At 33.1% G+C, this 17,277-nt stretch overlaps 1 protein-coding gene across 5 annotated transcripts in view; it reads left to right on the top strand.

Moving 5' to 3' along the window:
• The window catches only part of LOC113502553 (fasciclin-3), a 157,554-nt gene extending 141,196 nt beyond the window's left edge, over positions 1-16,358 (top strand). Inside the window, exons 6-14 of one of the 5 annotated variants that reach the window (XM_026884165.1) lie at positions 284-406; positions 872-1,063; positions 1,530-1,720; positions 2,254-2,395; positions 3,892-4,005; positions 9,889-9,925; positions 11,171-11,221; positions 14,511-14,646; positions 15,060-16,358. In XM_026884165.1, coding sequence (XP_026739966.1) covers positions 284-406; positions 872-1,063; positions 1,530-1,720; positions 2,254-2,395; positions 3,892-4,005; positions 9,889-9,925; positions 11,171-11,221; positions 14,511-14,646; positions 15,060-15,206 — 1,133 coding nt within the window. In that variant the 3' untranslated portion in view covers positions 15,207-16,358. Of the gene's footprint in view, positions 1-283; positions 407-871; positions 1,064-1,529; positions 1,721-2,253; positions 2,396-3,891; positions 4,006-5,938; positions 8,890-9,888; positions 9,926-11,170; positions 11,222-14,507; positions 14,647-15,059 lie in introns of those variants that run through there. The other 4 variants (XM_026884164.1, XM_026884167.1, XM_026884166.1 and 1 more) reach the window with 4 other exon arrangements.
• The last annotated feature ends 919 nt before the right edge of the window (positions 16,359-17,277 follow it).

Raw genomic sequence — 17,277 nt, 5'->3', positions numbered from 1 at the left:
TTATGTACATAAAGACATTACTGTAACGTTTAGCAGTGTCTGGACAACGGCCTACTCGAAATATTTTTTTTGATTTGACTCGGGAGTTTGTCGCGTCGTTTCTACTCTCACAGCAAAAGCACTTTGAAAGCGGTGAAGAGTGTCACTTTGACATGATTTTCACGCCTTTTCATGTCAAAACACAAAGAAGTGTACAGACCTACCATTGTTCTTCGTCTTCCCCACTGTTAGCCTAATCCGACGATTTATCCAGTGCCTCTTACTAATTCCTTACAATTTCTAGGACCTCCTGCGCCGCCGGTACTGGAGACTCCGCCTCAGGCGAGCTTCCGTGACGGAGACAAGTTCACAGCTCAGTGCATCGTGCCCGACGGCCGGCCCGCTGCCAAGATCAGCTGGTTCCTTGGTAAGTGGTCTGATAATTACAGGTTCCAAGAGATAAAAATTCGTTAGAATCTAAGTAGTCGTAAATATTAATCTAAAGAGACCAAACTTGAGGGGCCTTAGCTCCTTGCTAGTCTCCATGACCTGCTCAATCTGAAGAACCCAGGTAACTGGGAAGTGGGTCTTTAACTTGCAAGATTTGATTACAAAGGGATAAAGTTAAAGAAAATCTTTTGAATATGTATATTTATTTGCCCTGACTGCTACACCGGAGGTTGTGAGTTCGATTCTCGGCCAGTTTGTATGATGAGAACGATAAATTGTTCGGTATCTGGGTACAGTAATTTTTATCACAGTTTATCAGTTGTCTGCTGCTCAAAATACAAGCTTTCCTTAGTTTGAAACTAGATGGCGCTGTGTCAAATGTACAATATTTTATTATCACCGCTATTATTAAACTAATCCTCTCTCCCCCCCCCCCCAATAGGTGAAGAGGAACTCCTACACGGCGTCCACCAGCCGATCTTATCATCAGAGCCAGGATCAGACCTTCAGACCATCAGACAGAACGTGAGCAGAACCCTGACAGATGATGACGACAACAAGATCCTGGTCTGCAGGGCTGAACACCTGGCTCTGGAGCGGCCCATGGAGGCGAAGAGACAGCTGATCGTGCAGTGTGAGTACTATGTGGCTTTAGCCAAGTTGCATTTTTATACTGATTTGAAAAAGAAGGTGGTACTCAGTTATACTGTTTTTTTTAGTTTGTTTGCTACCTCAGAACTCCGGGCTGGAATGATTTATTTTATTTAACGTTAAATAGCTGTCATATAATCCCTTAAAAATGTTGACAAGTTTGGCTCAGTAGTTTTTAGTTGAAGTTTTAAATGTTTGTTTTTTGGTCAATACAAAGATTGACTCATACTCAAGCGAAAACGATTACCTACTTATCATCATCAACCTAGTATTTTCCCAACTTTTTTGAGGTCGGCTTCCAATCTAACCAAATTCAGCTAAGCACCAGTGTTTTACAAGGAGTGACAGCCTATCTGACCTCCTCAACCCAGTTACCCCTTAAAGACTGGTTGTCAGACTATCAAGCAAAAAAAAATAACTAATAAATTAAAATTCATTTACCTCCACAGACCCACCGAAACGTCAAGAATTCGGGACAATCACCATCTTTGGACTGAAGTTAGGCGCAGAAGGCCGCCTCAATGTGACCGTTCGGGCCAACCCTCGCCCCACCGCCGAGTGGACCGTAGGAGACCAGGTCTTGCAAGCTCCCAGACGCACTGAAGCTGGAGATTTCGTCGCACTGGAACCTCTGCCTTTGGTAAGTTTATTTATAACGGGATCTGTAATAAGTAGGGATTTTTCTTTCTTTTGTTGCGAAGGTTTTGATGATCCTCTTGGATAGCATCCTCATTTGAGGATGGTAGTGTTAAAGTCTTACTGACTAAACCAGAACCGCCGTGCTACGTCTCCTGTGTGGGGGCCGATACGTTGCAGATTATTTCGTACTGGCCGCAGGGTTAATCGACCTATAGGGGTGGATTCCATAGCTCTTGGAGACTGACGTGTATAGAGCGTCGACCTATCTGCCTTGTGTTGGGAACACATCCTAGACTCCATCTAGATCAGCCATTCTAAATGTTTTTTTTCATAGGGGTCACAAATACATTTCAGCCATGGTCTCCAGGGCTTTTAGAAAAAAAAGGCTTTGAGGAAATAGAAGAATTTGAAAAAAAAGATGTCACTCAAACAATTTATTTTTTATTTTGCCGTATATACGGAATCCTCCGTTTCGCAAGTCCGAATCACAATTGACTGTACTTTTACCACTAAATTGATTGTATCATCCCCCAGGGCAACGGATTCTACAACGTAACTCTGATAGTTGCACGAGTTGCAAAGGAGGACGTTGACCGCACCTACTACCTCCGCGTTGACAACGGACTGGGCAGGGAGGAGTTCGCAGTCAGGATCAGCACGATGGATGAGCCAGCTGGTGAGTTTGGGAAACGGGGATATTGAAGGAGTTTTGGGGGAGGGGGAGATTTTCAAAGTGCAGTTTTGGGAGACATTTGGATAGTGTAGTTTTGTGGGGAAATAGATTAGCGCAGTTTGTGGGAGATTGTGATCTTGCAGTAGTGGGGGAAATTAGGATAGTGCTGTGTTGAGGGAGATTTGGTAAATCTTGTTTTGTGGTAAATAGAATAGGACACTGGGTCAAATTATTAAGGTGCCGTTTGGGGAAAATTTGGGTAGTGCAGTTTGCAATGAATTATGATAATATAGTTTAGAAGACGATTGGGTATGTTTGCAGTTTGAAAAAAAGTGGATAATTTCGTACAATTCATTAAACACAATATAATCTTATTTAATTTCGGAAAGTTTAGAATTTTTGTTTGAATATCATATAGTTTAAATAAAGTAAACAATTCAATTCAAAAATGTTTCGAGTCTAAGTCTAGTTTCTAACGCAATAATCATGAGCTGACGCTTTGACAACTGCGTCATTACGTCAGCTGATGATTATAAAACTTCACAAACTCATTGTCTTTGTATTCCAAACAGCTCGTAGGGCCGGGACCTCATTTCTAGTCCTAGAAATATACGGTAAGACAGGAATGGTAGACCAACAGGAATGACTTAGGAATGGATTTTTTTTTGTTGAATAATTTTAATTCTTGTGAATGACTTTTTTTTGGTCGATTTTTAACCGTTAAACAGTAAAGTTTAGCTAAAAAATGCAGTTATGGCACGGTAAAGTGTTAAATGTGACCAAACAGGCTCTCTTTAAAGATTTCCTTTATTTTTTTATAAGCATGAATTTTAATACTATTTAACGGTTCAAAAAATCTACTATTAGTTAAATTAAGTTTGTAAAAAAACCCTTTTATTCAATATACCACGTTTACCGTTTTTTTTATATTATATACTAATATTACAGCGGGTGTGGGAGAGAGATGACACTCTACGACGTGTATAACGCTGTCCCGCTCCCAAAACCATCATAATACTACTTTAAAATGTGGTCATGGACCCTCTAATACCCATATATAAGAAGATTTTATTTCATTACATTTTTTTCAATTCATTTTCTAGATTTTGATGTAATTTTTTTGACTAGTCAATAAAGACTGTTTTTGAAGTATTTTTACAGGCATGTGTTGAAATCAATTTTGATTACGTTTTTTCGTTTTTATAAACTTTGGCATGCTGTATACTATTCAAGTGTTTTCGGCATGAAAAACATGTACATTTTAGTGAAACTTGCATGATTGTAAAATTATAAACTTGCGATTTTTTTTCGAAATAATGATTATATAGCAATTTCCTAATATTTGAAAATTACTTTTACTAGAAAATACAAATCATTTTTTTTCTTATCATAAAAATATGCAATATTTCTCGTTTTTTTTATCCATTCTCTGTAAATATTTTCCTGTAAAGATTTTACAAAGATTTTTACTGATTCTTTTATTATTTTTCTCTAATTAGGTGTGGAATTAGACACAGGAGCAATCGTTGGAATCGTAGTTGGCGTACTCATAGTACTGATAGCTGTCAGTCTCGGCGTTTTTGCCTTCGCGACTGACAGATGGTGTTTCGCCGGTAAGTCAATGTTTTTTTAAATATTTTTCCGTTTTTTATATTGAATTGTCAATATTTTGGAGCTGTTTTCATTTTAAAAGTTGCATGTTACGATTTTTTTTCGGTAAGCATGATAAAAGAAAAATAATGTTGTGCTCTTAAAATATTTTCAATTCTCGTATGGTAGCGTCGTTATTTATTAATATCGGTTTAGTCCAACAAGAGCCTTGAAACTTGATGTTTTTGTCATCTTGAAGATTTTTCCTGTCTGTGAAATATCAATAAAATTGGAGGGAAAAAGTGAAACTAGAAAATATTCTAGGTATTATTTTCATTTAATTAATGAAAGAGAAATGTTTCGATAACATTTGTTGAAGAAAAAGTGTCAAAAAAAGAGAAATGGCTGCTAAAATATGATTGGTCATTTTATTGGTGTTTCACAAAAAAAAAATATTTCTGCATTGTGATTTGTCCATGCTTTTTACAATCGCTTTTAAAAACCAATTAGGCATGCGAATAATTCCTTTTTATACATTATTATTAATTAAAACATTTCTGACAGGCTCACGGGCAGTTGGTCGATAGGTAAAGTTGGAAAAAAAAAAACAAAAAAAGTAGAAAAAAAATCACAAATCACACTAACTGTTTGAGGTTTGCACTAGTACAAAACGCCTCGCAAAAACCCTGTACTTTTTATCAAAAAAAAAAAAAACTTTTTAAGAAAAATGTTTGGCTAGTAGATTTAGAAAAAAAAATACAAAAAAAGTGCAATATTTGGCAGTGTTTTCGCTTTATTGTGTAGTGAACTAAGTTAAATTAAGTAAACAATATTTTGAGCGATCAAGAACGAAAAAAATGCATGATGATTTTTTCTCAAAGATTTTTTTTCGCATGATATATTTTTTTGACTAATTTTATGAATGAGCATGAGTGCTAACATTAATGTTAATGACTTGCATGAACCCTTTTTGAAAATGTTTTTTTTTAATATTTTTTTGTCCCTGTAGTGGCATAAAATAAAGGTGGTGGATAAAATTTAATGTTTGAATCAAGTTTTTCTCACGTTTTGTAGAATTTGGGCCGTAGCTAATTTTTTAAAGAAAAACAACCGTAATCAACCCTTTTTCGATACTAATCTTTTATAACTGGTGATTGCTTACACTCTCTTTTTGGGGTTTTCTGGTATAATCATAAATATTTGTTTTTTATATGACTAACAATTTTATTTTAAAAATTTTAACGGATAGAATGAACAAGAAAATCAATAATAGAAGATTTTATTACTGAACTTTATTATGTAATGTTGTTATTCTAAAAATGAAACATTATTTTTTATAAAATAGATTCTTTTTTTGGTAAAACCTAAAAAAAATAGGAATATTAGGATTAAACTCATACAAGAGCCTCGATTGTGCTTTTAAATCGAGACTATTTTCTTTGTGGAAGTGAAACAACACAGTATTTGCATCTCACTTCTTCGATAATTTAAAATATAACTCTACAAAATCCCATTGGCTTTCACAACTCACTACACCGACAGTGGAGCCAAAACACGATTTTTCACTTTGCGTTTTTTTTGGAAAAACCTCTCATTATCACTTGATTATTTGAAATATAAATTATCACTCTCAAATTTCTTCGTATGCATTCGCATTTGAATAGAAAACACCTATATTATTACATCAGAAAGATATTTCTTTTCGACAAGTGTTAATCTGACTTGTCAGTTCAATACATTTGGTCCAATCGTCCAAGCTCAAGTTACGAGAAATATAACTTGTTTAGCCTCTCAAAATTGTCAAAAAAACATTAAATTTAATACTAATAAAAAAATGCCAAGTTATAAGTAAATAACACAAGCCGGCCCAAAACCCTAACAACACGCACAGCTGTCACACACGCTTCTAACAAAAACATCGGAAAACGTTCTTGATTGCTAAATATTGTACGGCAGGACGATCTCATCGCACGGATATCCCTGACGGGGCCGACTCCGAAGCCCCCTTGCCCCCCCACGATGACATCAAGGGCTCGGAGAACCCCTCGCACGATCACGGCGACTACATAACAAATGGAGACACCAAGCACCCCGAAAAAAAACCAGACACGGCTGTTTAAACGTAAGTCGTTGCTTTGAAACTCAGGTGTCGAAGCCGGTATTGACATTTTTTATTTTCTAATCAAATTGACAGGTTGTTTTGACGTTTGACAGATTGTTTTTTTTTTTAATTTAAGTGTACTGAGTTTACACTGTCAATATGTAGTAAGTTCAAATTACTTTGACGGTATAATCCCTGCAAATTGCTAAAAGAAAAAAACCCGATGCAAAAAAACTGCATTTTGTAACACCTTTCAATATTGATGTACTGTCTATTTGAAAACAAAATGGCGGCTGTATTAGCAATTTGCAATGATTATACAATTTCGAAATTGTCTAAACAAACAGTTATCATTATAAAACGAAACAAGATGTAGTTACAAAATTATCTTTGCTGGTGATGGCGCCACTAGTAACGACACACAAACTGACATTTTTTACAGATTTCTCTGTAAAACTGACATCTCGAAAACTTACAGTTGAGAAAACGAGATGCCGCTCTACGTTTTGTGTGCCTTCTCTTTTCCGCAACTGAACGTATTGCTTCAAAAGGTCTGAATAATAGACTTATGAACGTGAGTTCTAAAATTCGCCACCCGCAAAAATAATTTTGTGGTTATATCTTAGTGTTGTCAGGAATAATTCTCTCATATTGTAATTGTTATCTACTTAAATCTTAGTTAATAAGAAATGTATCTATGGTGTGTACTTCACTGAAGCCCGGAAAATCTAAATACTTTTGTTAAAATATATTTTAAGCTGACTTTTGCTGGGTAACCATGATATGGTTGGCAAAAAATAACAAAATCATAAATTCACTCTTTTTTATCTTTTTACTCATTATAAACGTGGGTGCAAACATACTTTGGAAATTAACTTTTATTTAAACATTCACAAGTTATAAACAATGATACAAAAAAAAAAGATTTTTTAATTTAACGGGCTACAGTTTAATAATCCTATTTAAATTAATACCAGTCTTTCAAAGCATCTGAGTTTCACCGGCACCAAAAAAAAAAACTAAATTTTGACAGGAGTGACAGTTTTCATAAATTCGAACTTCACATATAATTGTTTAATATCTTATAGTGCCAGACCTGTTTAACATTGTTACTTATATTAATATTAATAAATTAATAAAAATGTACGCAATTTAAAAAAAATAAAAATTCTAAAATCGTAAATAAAATTTTTGGGAAAGAGATTAAAAATATATCGGCGTTCAGAAATTGCTTTTTCAGTTAGATTTAAAAGACGAAAATTGACCGATTTGATACGGTTTTATGTAATTTCTGAACGTTTAATCTTAGAATAATTAATATAGAAATGTTTGGCGAAATGTTTACCTAGTTACAAAGTATATGTCTCTCTTGATGTTTTTAATCTAGCAAATATAATTTCAACAGGTCCAAGTTCAAAAAATTAAAAAATATAACTCATTTTATTTTATTTTTTACGGCCACCTAGAGTTTGTTAATTCTCAGTGTGAAGAAACAAAAGCCAACAAAAAAAAAACCATTTCGAATATATCAATTTTGTTGTACTTATGACATTCAACGTTAAAATTATATTTGCTAGATAAACTTGACGATTGCTATCGAGCTTTTTTTGCAAAACTTAACTTAGATAGAGAAGATATTAAAATTAAATGTTTACTGAATAATTTAAATCAAGACTTAAAGTAAAAGAAACTCGATTGCTGTTTGTCAAAAAAAACCTGATACTAAAACTAATATCAACTTTGAGATGTTGAGGCTACTCAAAGTTGAGTGACGGTTGAGTACACGGTTATTAGTATGTAAAAGCATAAGAATCTCAAAAATGTTTCTTCGCAATATACTTGTGTAACAACGAAATCCCAACGCGTAATTTAAGATTTTTAATAAAAATAGTAAAAAAATATTTGGAGCACATTTTTTTTTGTAAAATTATTCGAAAACGTTTGAGACTTTTTGAAAATTATATTATTATAATTTGCAATTTTTACTGTATTCATTTTTTTTTACTTTCGAATGATTTCAATTAGTTTTAGGACAGGTTGAGTGACTAATTATTGTGGCAGTTATAAAAAAAACAAGGATCTATCTGTTTTTTCTTAATATGCAATCATCAATGTAATCAGATATGCAAAATATGCAATTTTACTTCGACCTATAATCAGTAACTTAACCTGCTAATTAAGTTATAAATGTGTTCGTACCATCATATAATATTTTTGTATATATTACGTAGTAAAAATAAAATAAATCAAGTTTTTAAAAATAAGTTTTAATTCACTTATCATAAGCTATGTAATCGGTAACATAAAAGTTTTTTTGCTCTAAAATAAATTTCGCTTGCAAATTGTACAATCATTACAATACAATTTCCCTTTTTAACCGACTTAAAAAAGAAGGTTATTTAAGTTTAGTTTATCTCACTACGATTGTGATTTTTAAGTATTTGTAATTAATATAATTATGAATTTATTTTTGTACCAATTTAGTTTTTAGTGTTAATTAGCGACTTACAGAGGGTCAATTAGTATACATACTAAAGACACTGCCATTTTGCACTTTTGCCAAAACTTTGCTATCAATAAGCTCAAATTATTTTTAAGCTTATACAACTTTTTATGTCGGCCAAACATTCTTAAGAAACATGTTAAAAAAATAATCGTAAGTAAAAAAAAATGTCATGATTTTTTTTGTCACATCACTGTGTCAATGTTTTTTTAAATAAATAGTTTTTCTCTCCTCACTATCAATGTCTGTAATTAAATGGTTATGACGAAATATTATTGAATATAAAGTATTTATTAAATAAGAGTCTGATGTTTTATTTATTTTAAATAACCAACTGATTTAAAAAGCCTTAAGTTCCGAGCCATTTTTTAAAGAAGCCGTTCTTTTCTAACAAATTTTATAACTTTTTAAGGTATGACAATTCTACTATAGGGATGATGACAATTTTTTTTTGCCGTGTCCGTTTTGTAGTTTTTTGTATAATAATGGACACGTATTTTTTAATTTGTCCCGCAAACATAAATTGACCAAATTACAGTGAATGAAACTTACGCGTGACGTCACGATTGAGTATAAATTTTACTCTACCGTTACATCACAAGCCCCCTCTCCTAAACTTTAAAGCAGTTAATCTTTGTCAATTGTAGTTTTTCTGAAAAAGGAAAAAATACGTGTCTCAAACTTTTCAATTATCTAACTGAGGGACTAATGAGATTTTTTCTTTTTATACCCAGTCATCATCTCTATTATAGAATGTATGAGTTTGTTGTACTGCATATCGCGTACAGTAAACCTTTTTTATGAAAAATATTAATGTCCAAAATGGCTATCTGGGCAACACGATATCTCAGTAAGATTGGTTGTCAGACTTTCTAACTTCTGACAACCCGTAATGACTTTCAAAGATGTATAAATAACAGCCCGGAACCACAATTTAACGTGCCTTTTGAAACAGAAGGAAATCTATGACATTATGATCACCCATCCACAAACGAGGGTTGTTGAAAGTAAAATTAATAAACTTCTAAAGAAAATAAAAAAAAATTAGTGTTAGCATTAAGTGCTAGTTACAGTTAAATAAAAAATAGTGCCAACCTCAAAGCGAATTTAACGAATTAATTCTTGAGATGTCAGTTTGATTTTTTCCAACTTTGAATTTCAAAAGAAAATTAAAGTATGATTTTTTAAATCTCAACTTATATACTTTTTTCCAACTTTAGTTTCCAAAACTAACTCACAGATGTCGCTATATCCAAAATGGCCGTCCACCGAAATAATTTAGACCATATACATACTTTTCAGGGCGAAGACGAGACAACACTAAGAGTTCAGGAGAATCGTAAGTATTCGTTTAATATGGAACTTTTTGGAATTATAAATTCATAATTTTTCGCATAAAAATCTCCCAAATTGGTAACACACCTAGCGGCCATCTAAGGGCCGATTTTTCAATCATCAGATAAATTTTATCTGAGGAATAAATATGACCGTTTGGCATATTTTCTATACAAAAGCTGTCAAAACGTCAAATATATTCATCGAATAAAAGTTATCTGGCGATTGAGAAATCAGCCCTTAATGATGTAAAATGTTATTATGTACCGTTCTACTGCAAGCCGTTTTCGTAAAGCCACGTCATGACACTAGAAAAACGTAATATGCTTTTCATCCAATTTAAAAAAGAAGGAAATCAATTCGTCTATATTTTTTTTATTCTTTTACCTCAGAACTATGAACCGGATAAACCTATTTTGTTGTTTTTTTTTCATTTATAGTAAAATAGCTGTCATTTGGTCTCAAAAACTTAGACAAGTTTGGCTTGGACAAGGTTCCTGTGTGTTATCAATTTGGGGATTTTATTATCTTCTATCAATATTGATAGTAAAATTATTGATTTGTTGTAAACCTTAATTTAACATTTTTATTTCAAAAAAAAAATACTAAGCGTGACCAAAATAGCATACAAAAGTAGAAATCTCTTACCAACTGAATGAATAACTTCTTAATTTTTCAAGTGTTAGTACAAATTAACCTTATTTCAAGTGGTTCTTTTCAAAACTTTTAAATATCCTATAACATCCAATGTTGTTGAGAGTACAATTTGATTTTGTATTGCAATAACTTTAATAAGTATTCATATTTTTTTTTTTAACGGTTTACTCCCGCTCTTTGTAACAATGATTAAAGATTCCCGACTATCGCGATAAATACGCGTGAGTAAACCGTTTTTATATAAATCATGTTTTTTCGAAGTTCTTTTAAATTAAATTCTTTATTAACCAATCCAATCCATACTGTGCTTTTTAGCCAAGAAATAAAATATGCCAATATTTTAGTTACGCTTAAGTATTTATGTAAATAATGAGGGTTATCTAAATTCATTTCCTTTCATATCTTTTTATTTTTATACAATTAAATGTTAGATATCTATAATATTTCTGTACATATAAAATTATAAATATAAATAATCTTACATTGGCAACCTCTTAAAACATATTTTTTACAGTGGTCACTCATAAAAATATGTATTTGGGGGTGTTTTTCTAAAAGTGTTACCATATACAAAAATATTTTTTTTCGCAAGGACGCCGGCCGGGGATGTGCTTTTAGAGTCTGGCAACACGCTTCCTAGAACGTACGTCTAACAATTGTGACTAGCTTTCGCTTTATTATGTAAGGCAAGACGAAATTAAATATATCAATAAAAAAACAACCTGACTTCTACTGATTATAATAAATAATAATACTTATTGACGTAAAATACAAAAATATTTGATCAGGCTAATTTAGGTCAAATTAAGTGGTATAGTCATGTTATCTGAATTGCACGACGCTACTTAACTACAAGAAGTTAGTTTTAATGTTTTAATAATTAAATTCAGTAGCTGACAAAAATTTTGTAATAAATCTTTACTTTCATTTTTGAAGGAAAACTTCTTTAGCGACGACTAGAAGGTATTACGGTTACGGCAATATGGCGTCTGTTTTTTTTCCAAAGGATAGTTTTAATATAAATCGATCAAACATTTTTGAAAAGTTTAACTTAAATCGCCTTTTTTTTTGGACAGACCATTTATTTATTATGAGAATCAATTTAAAATACATACAAGATACAAATTGACACTGATTTTTTTTTTAAATATTTATTTCGTCTTGCTTTGCCTTATGTATTAAATTTAATATTATTTTATTTTAATAGCTAATGGGACTAATTTTAATTGGAATACTAACTTCTTTTTAAATGTTTTATCTAACTTGTATAGATACCTACTGACTCAATATAACTACACTATATCTTTATTTATTTAAATAATATTTAAAAACGATTGAACTTATGGCAAACTTCTTAACATAAAACTTGCTTGAAAAGAGTAATCGAAAAATACAAGTATGCATCTGTACGCAGGAAGGGTAGGTTTGATTCCAACGCCGATCATGAACCAATGTGACTTTACAAAGTTCCCACGTTTTTATACACTCACTTTTTTTGTTAGTTTGTCGTTCCAGTTGGATTTTTGCAAGTCAATTTTGAGGCACTTCCCGATAAGCTAGCAGGCTGCAATTTTCAGGGTAGCTTCAAACCCGATGACAATGAAATTTACAAGTATAAAAACGTCTGGACCGGTTTTGATAAAATTTTAATGGAATGACATTTAAAAACGTGGGTTTTTAGACGTTCTAAATCTATTATTCTAATACACGACTGACACACGATAAAGGAAAGTTTCACTAGATTCCAAATATTGGAATCTGAAATCGTCCGCAGTGAGCTAGCGTGGTGATCAATGCTCAAACCTTCTCTATAGGGGAAGAGGTCTGGAACCAGCAGAGAGACATTTATAAACTGATTTTATTATAATTTAAATTCCTCAATAGTTTGCACGCAATAGGGATGATGACAGGGTAAAAAAATAAAAAATCTCATTAGTCCCTCAGTTAGATAATGGAAAAGTATGAGATACGTATTTTTTTATTTTTCAGAAAAACTAGAATTGACAAAGATTAACTGCTTTAAAGTTTAAGAGAGGAGGCTAGTGACGTAACGATATGGTAAAATTTATACTCAATCGTGACGTCACGCGTGACGTCAAGTTTCATTCACTGTAATTTGGTCAATTTATGTTTGCGGGACAAATTAAAAAATACGTATCCATTATTATACAAAAAACTACAAGATAGACACTACAAAAAAATCCTCCCTGTTTTGGGATAATATTTCATTACTGCACTGCTTTGAATTATCATAGCATTATGTTATACATATTATTATATCGTATAGCCTTCACCCATTAACAGGCTTTCTAAAACAGAAATAAAAATCAATTCGAACCAGCAGTTCCTGAGATTAACGCGTTCAAACAACCAAACGAACTCTTCAGCTTTATATAGATTACATTTTATTCTATTTTAGAACTTGTTGTTGAGTACCACCCTTGGAAATATCACAACTGAAATCTTAATATTATATAAATCTCGTGTCACAATGTTTGTCCTCAATGGACTCCTAAACCGCTTAACCGATTATAATAAAATTCGCACACCATGTGCAGTTCGATCCAACTTGAGAGATAGGATAGTTTAAATCTTAAGTTATAGTCGCAATTTCTTCTAACCACGCGGACGAAGTTGCGGGCAACAGCTAGTAATATTACAAAAATAGACGTTCATAAGACCCCAGTAATACGTTTAACCTCAAAACTTGAATGAATAAGGTCATTTGTAATTTGTAAGGTGATACATGAAAAGAATATTAAATTACAGAATGACAAATATTTTCCCGTAAAACTGTGGCATTTGTATTTCAAACGCGTGACTCGAAAATTAATGACAGCATTTCGTTAAGCCAAAATGCCTTTTATTTTGGCTCCGTACCCATAAGTTAAATGGGGCTCTATTATTAAAAAATCGCTGTATGTATCCGTCTGTCACCAGCTGTATCTCATGAACCGAAATAGTAAGATGGTAGACATTTTCACAGATGATGATCACTGCTACCGCTGTTTGAAAAATAACAAAAACATGCGGAATAAAATGAATATATCCTATATATCCTGGGACAACTCACACACGGTTATCTGATCCCAAGCTAAGCAGAGCTTGTGTTATGGTAACCAGACAACTGATAAACTTACTTATATATTCCTAAATACATACATATTATAGATAAATTACACCCAGACACCAGAACAAATGATCATGCTCATCACACAAACATTTGTCCTGGGCGGGAATCGAACCCACGACCTCCGGTATAGCAGTCAGGGTCGCTAACCACTAGACCAACAGGCCCGTCAATACATAAGGGACCTAGAAAAATACATGATTTTGTTGATAATGATACGAAATTCTTCGTGCGCGAGTCCGATTCGCACTTAGCTGGGTTTTTTTTAAGTTATTTACACCTTAGAGCAATTTTTTTTACATAAAAATGCAGTACTGTCTAAAAATGACCTGGTTATGATCAGTTTGTTGGAAACCATAAATGAGATTTCGATGACTCTTTTCTAGAAGTTTTTTTTTTATTTTCATGCTTTTATGTAAAAGGGTTATAATATCAGTGCTTATTCGTAAATAATGGGTTTTGGTGAATTAACTGATTTACTACTGTTTATATTTACCATAGTATAAGTACTTATCATTAATTTAATGCATGTTTTTTCATTTTATTTATGTAACTTTTGCTGAGCAACCAATTATTTGAGTGGTTGATGTCAGCTAAAATTTTGATTTATGCTGATATTTTTTTAGGCAACCATCCATTTTCACCTTGGTTGCCGCTAAATACTTCTCAATTATATCTTTCAATTGACCAACGCCATAGATAGCAAAATACCATTCAATCACAATATTTTGTTCACATTTTTTCCCGGCAACCAACTTCTATAACTGGTTGCCATGAACTAACTTATCTTATTCGTTAGTAGCGACACAGAGAGTGCGGTTGGAGGGCGGGAGAAGTCACGTTTGGCGGGACTCGGGGCTCGCATGAGGGCCGTGCTGCCGCGAGCCAAGGACAAGGTTCAGGCAACCGAGGCACAGGTTGCTGATACCGAGGAGAAGGTATTATAATCATTATTGTTTATTTAAGGTTGCCTTGCCATCATGCCTTGATGCCAGCTAGTTTTAACATACCCAGTTAATCGCTTCATTCAAACTTTTTTCGTGGTTTCGATCCTAAAAGACAAACGTTTGTGACATCCACGAATGCTTGTAATGAGTCTGGGTGTCTGATGACTTGAATGTTTGTGGAACACCCCGCGACATAAGTGTTGAATACTTAAACGTGGGAGTCGAACAAAAGATAATGAGTTACAGTAAAATCTAATTTATTTTCAAATCTTATAACTTTTGGTTTTTTATTTTAATAAAAAGATATTTTACAGTGAAGTGTTCAAAAATCATAAAAATAATCTTTAATCAAAGAATAAACCAATAAAAAACTATTCTTAACAACACCTTTTTTTAACCCGCAGCCTCTCTCGGAAGATAAAAAGGGCGTGGTATACGCCGAACTGGCGCTCGGAGAGCAAACCTCAACGGAGAAACCACTCCCTCCGTCAACCGAATACGCCGAGATCGTATACACAGACCAACCGAAAGACAATAAGGAAACCAACTAGGTTGCGACAACCTGACAACCAACGGCAAATACGACAGATTGGCGCCTATTCTGATATTTTAAAAGTATAAGATGTGACTCTCGAAACTGATTTTATTCAGTTTTTTTTTTAATTCGATTCGTTCCTGAATTAGTACTATCAACCAAAATAATTAACATCGAGTAGTGATCCAGTGTTATCAACGTCGTAAATCGAGCGTAGTTCCAATTCGTACCACTACAAGAATTAGCGCTAGTGTCGTGAATACCAACCAGAATACCAACTCGATCTCAATTCGAATGAAAGAGAACTCGATTCTAGCGACTTACGCATACTATTCTAAACAATGTAAGTCTTGTGCCTCAGTTTTTGTAAAGGTCCTGACTGATCAAACATGGTTGTCTCAAACTATTCTTGTTTGTTAGTCAGTATTGTTCTTTAAACGAAACATCAAACCAGTGCAGAATGCAGCAAGTTACTAAACGACGAAAGTTCATACGGTTTCAATAAAAAATAACAATTTTCAAGTTAAAAATGTATGATTGTGTTAGAGGCCATTTTCTATAGCATACACATTGAAAAGGTTTATATCTCTCTAATTAATTAAAACCAGAATGCGCGCCAATGTTTTTTTAAATACTGGTTACGTTAACCAGCTGTTAAAACATGTTTGGTTACAGCAACCAAAAACTTCGAATAAAATACATTATAAAATAGGTTAGGACAACCAACTATACAAAGGCAGCTATAAAACAGCTATATTGTAACTTAAACTCTGGTTAAGTAAGTTATAACAAATAATTCGAATTACGATTCATATCATTGTAAAAAAGCTATTTACAAAGTTCACTTTTTTATAACTTCTAATAAATGGTTGCCAGAGCAACCTTTGACACCTGTCAAAAAACAAATGGTTTACCAAGATAGAGAAAAATAAGTATAAAGCGATAAATCTTTAAATCTACAGCAACAAATAATATTTAGCAAGTGTTGTATAGCTCAAATGTATGGAATAAACAAAATTGAAGCAAAGTCCTGTTGTAATTCCGATTCGATTTTACACACCCTTGAAAAATATCAGGTGTATATTCTCACGGTGTTTTCTTTCATCGCTTTCGGCAAGTGATAATTAAATAGTGATACTTTTCAATAAAGATGGATGCCGGGATTCTAACCTACGACTTTTAACTTAGTTGTCCAAATGTCATACCACTAAGCAAGGCTTTCAATACATTTGAGCTGTTCCTATCATTGCTTGCAATCAAATCTTGTAGAAATTTCCAAAAACGCTTTCAATCATAAATTCAAAAACTATTTAAAAAACATTATTGAACGAAATAGCCAAAAAACATTTGAAGTTACCTTAAAGCAGGGACCGGCCGGATACTCATTGAAAGGGTTTTTGAAGGGGTTTTTTTAAGCGCTTCAAGAAAAAACCCTATGACATATGTTACACCTTCGAACGGATTACTGGAACCCTGTTCCGAACAGGTTACCCTTTACTACCCTGTAACACTGTAACAGGGTAACCCACTCCAACCTAAGGCAATGCAATATGCACTCTTTATCATAGACATTAGTTTGAAAATAGTATAACCACGAGCGCACGTGACATCTTACCGCCCAGCGGCGCCATTGTTGCATTTACCGAGCGACTTGTAAACATGGAATAAAAATCATTGTGGATATGATCTTACAGTTTAATTTTGCTTGTCGCACTTTTCAAACGTTGTGATATATATTTTTCGTGTCTATACTTGTAGACCAGGGTCGATAATTTTTAAAACCAAATTAAAAAATAGTAGGATGAAACCCATTAGAAAAGGAGGGGAATATTATAAAAATGAAAGGAAAAATAATTTACGGGTGATCTGAGGTCGGGAAGGGGGTGGGAGTGACGTTTGAAGAGTAAAAAACGGTTTTTATCAATTTCCGGCAAAACTAAAATTCGTATCGAAAAAAGTCAAATGGCAAAGTTCTAAAAGAAAAAGATCTAAAACTTTTGTGTTTACATTTTTTTCACATAACCTCAAAATTTATGTGAAAAATCTAAAAAACCAAGATTGTGGTTTTTTATTTTTATCTTTTACAA

The sequence above is a fragment of the Trichoplusia ni genome, chromosome 17 (genome assembly GCF_003590095.1).
Source record: "Trichoplusia ni isolate ovarian cell line Hi5 chromosome 17, tn1, whole genome shotgun sequence".
Classification (NCBI taxonomy): Eukaryota; Metazoa; Arthropoda; class Insecta; order Lepidoptera; family Noctuidae; genus Trichoplusia; species Trichoplusia ni.
This window is presented reverse-complemented; position numbering and strand designations above follow the sequence as displayed.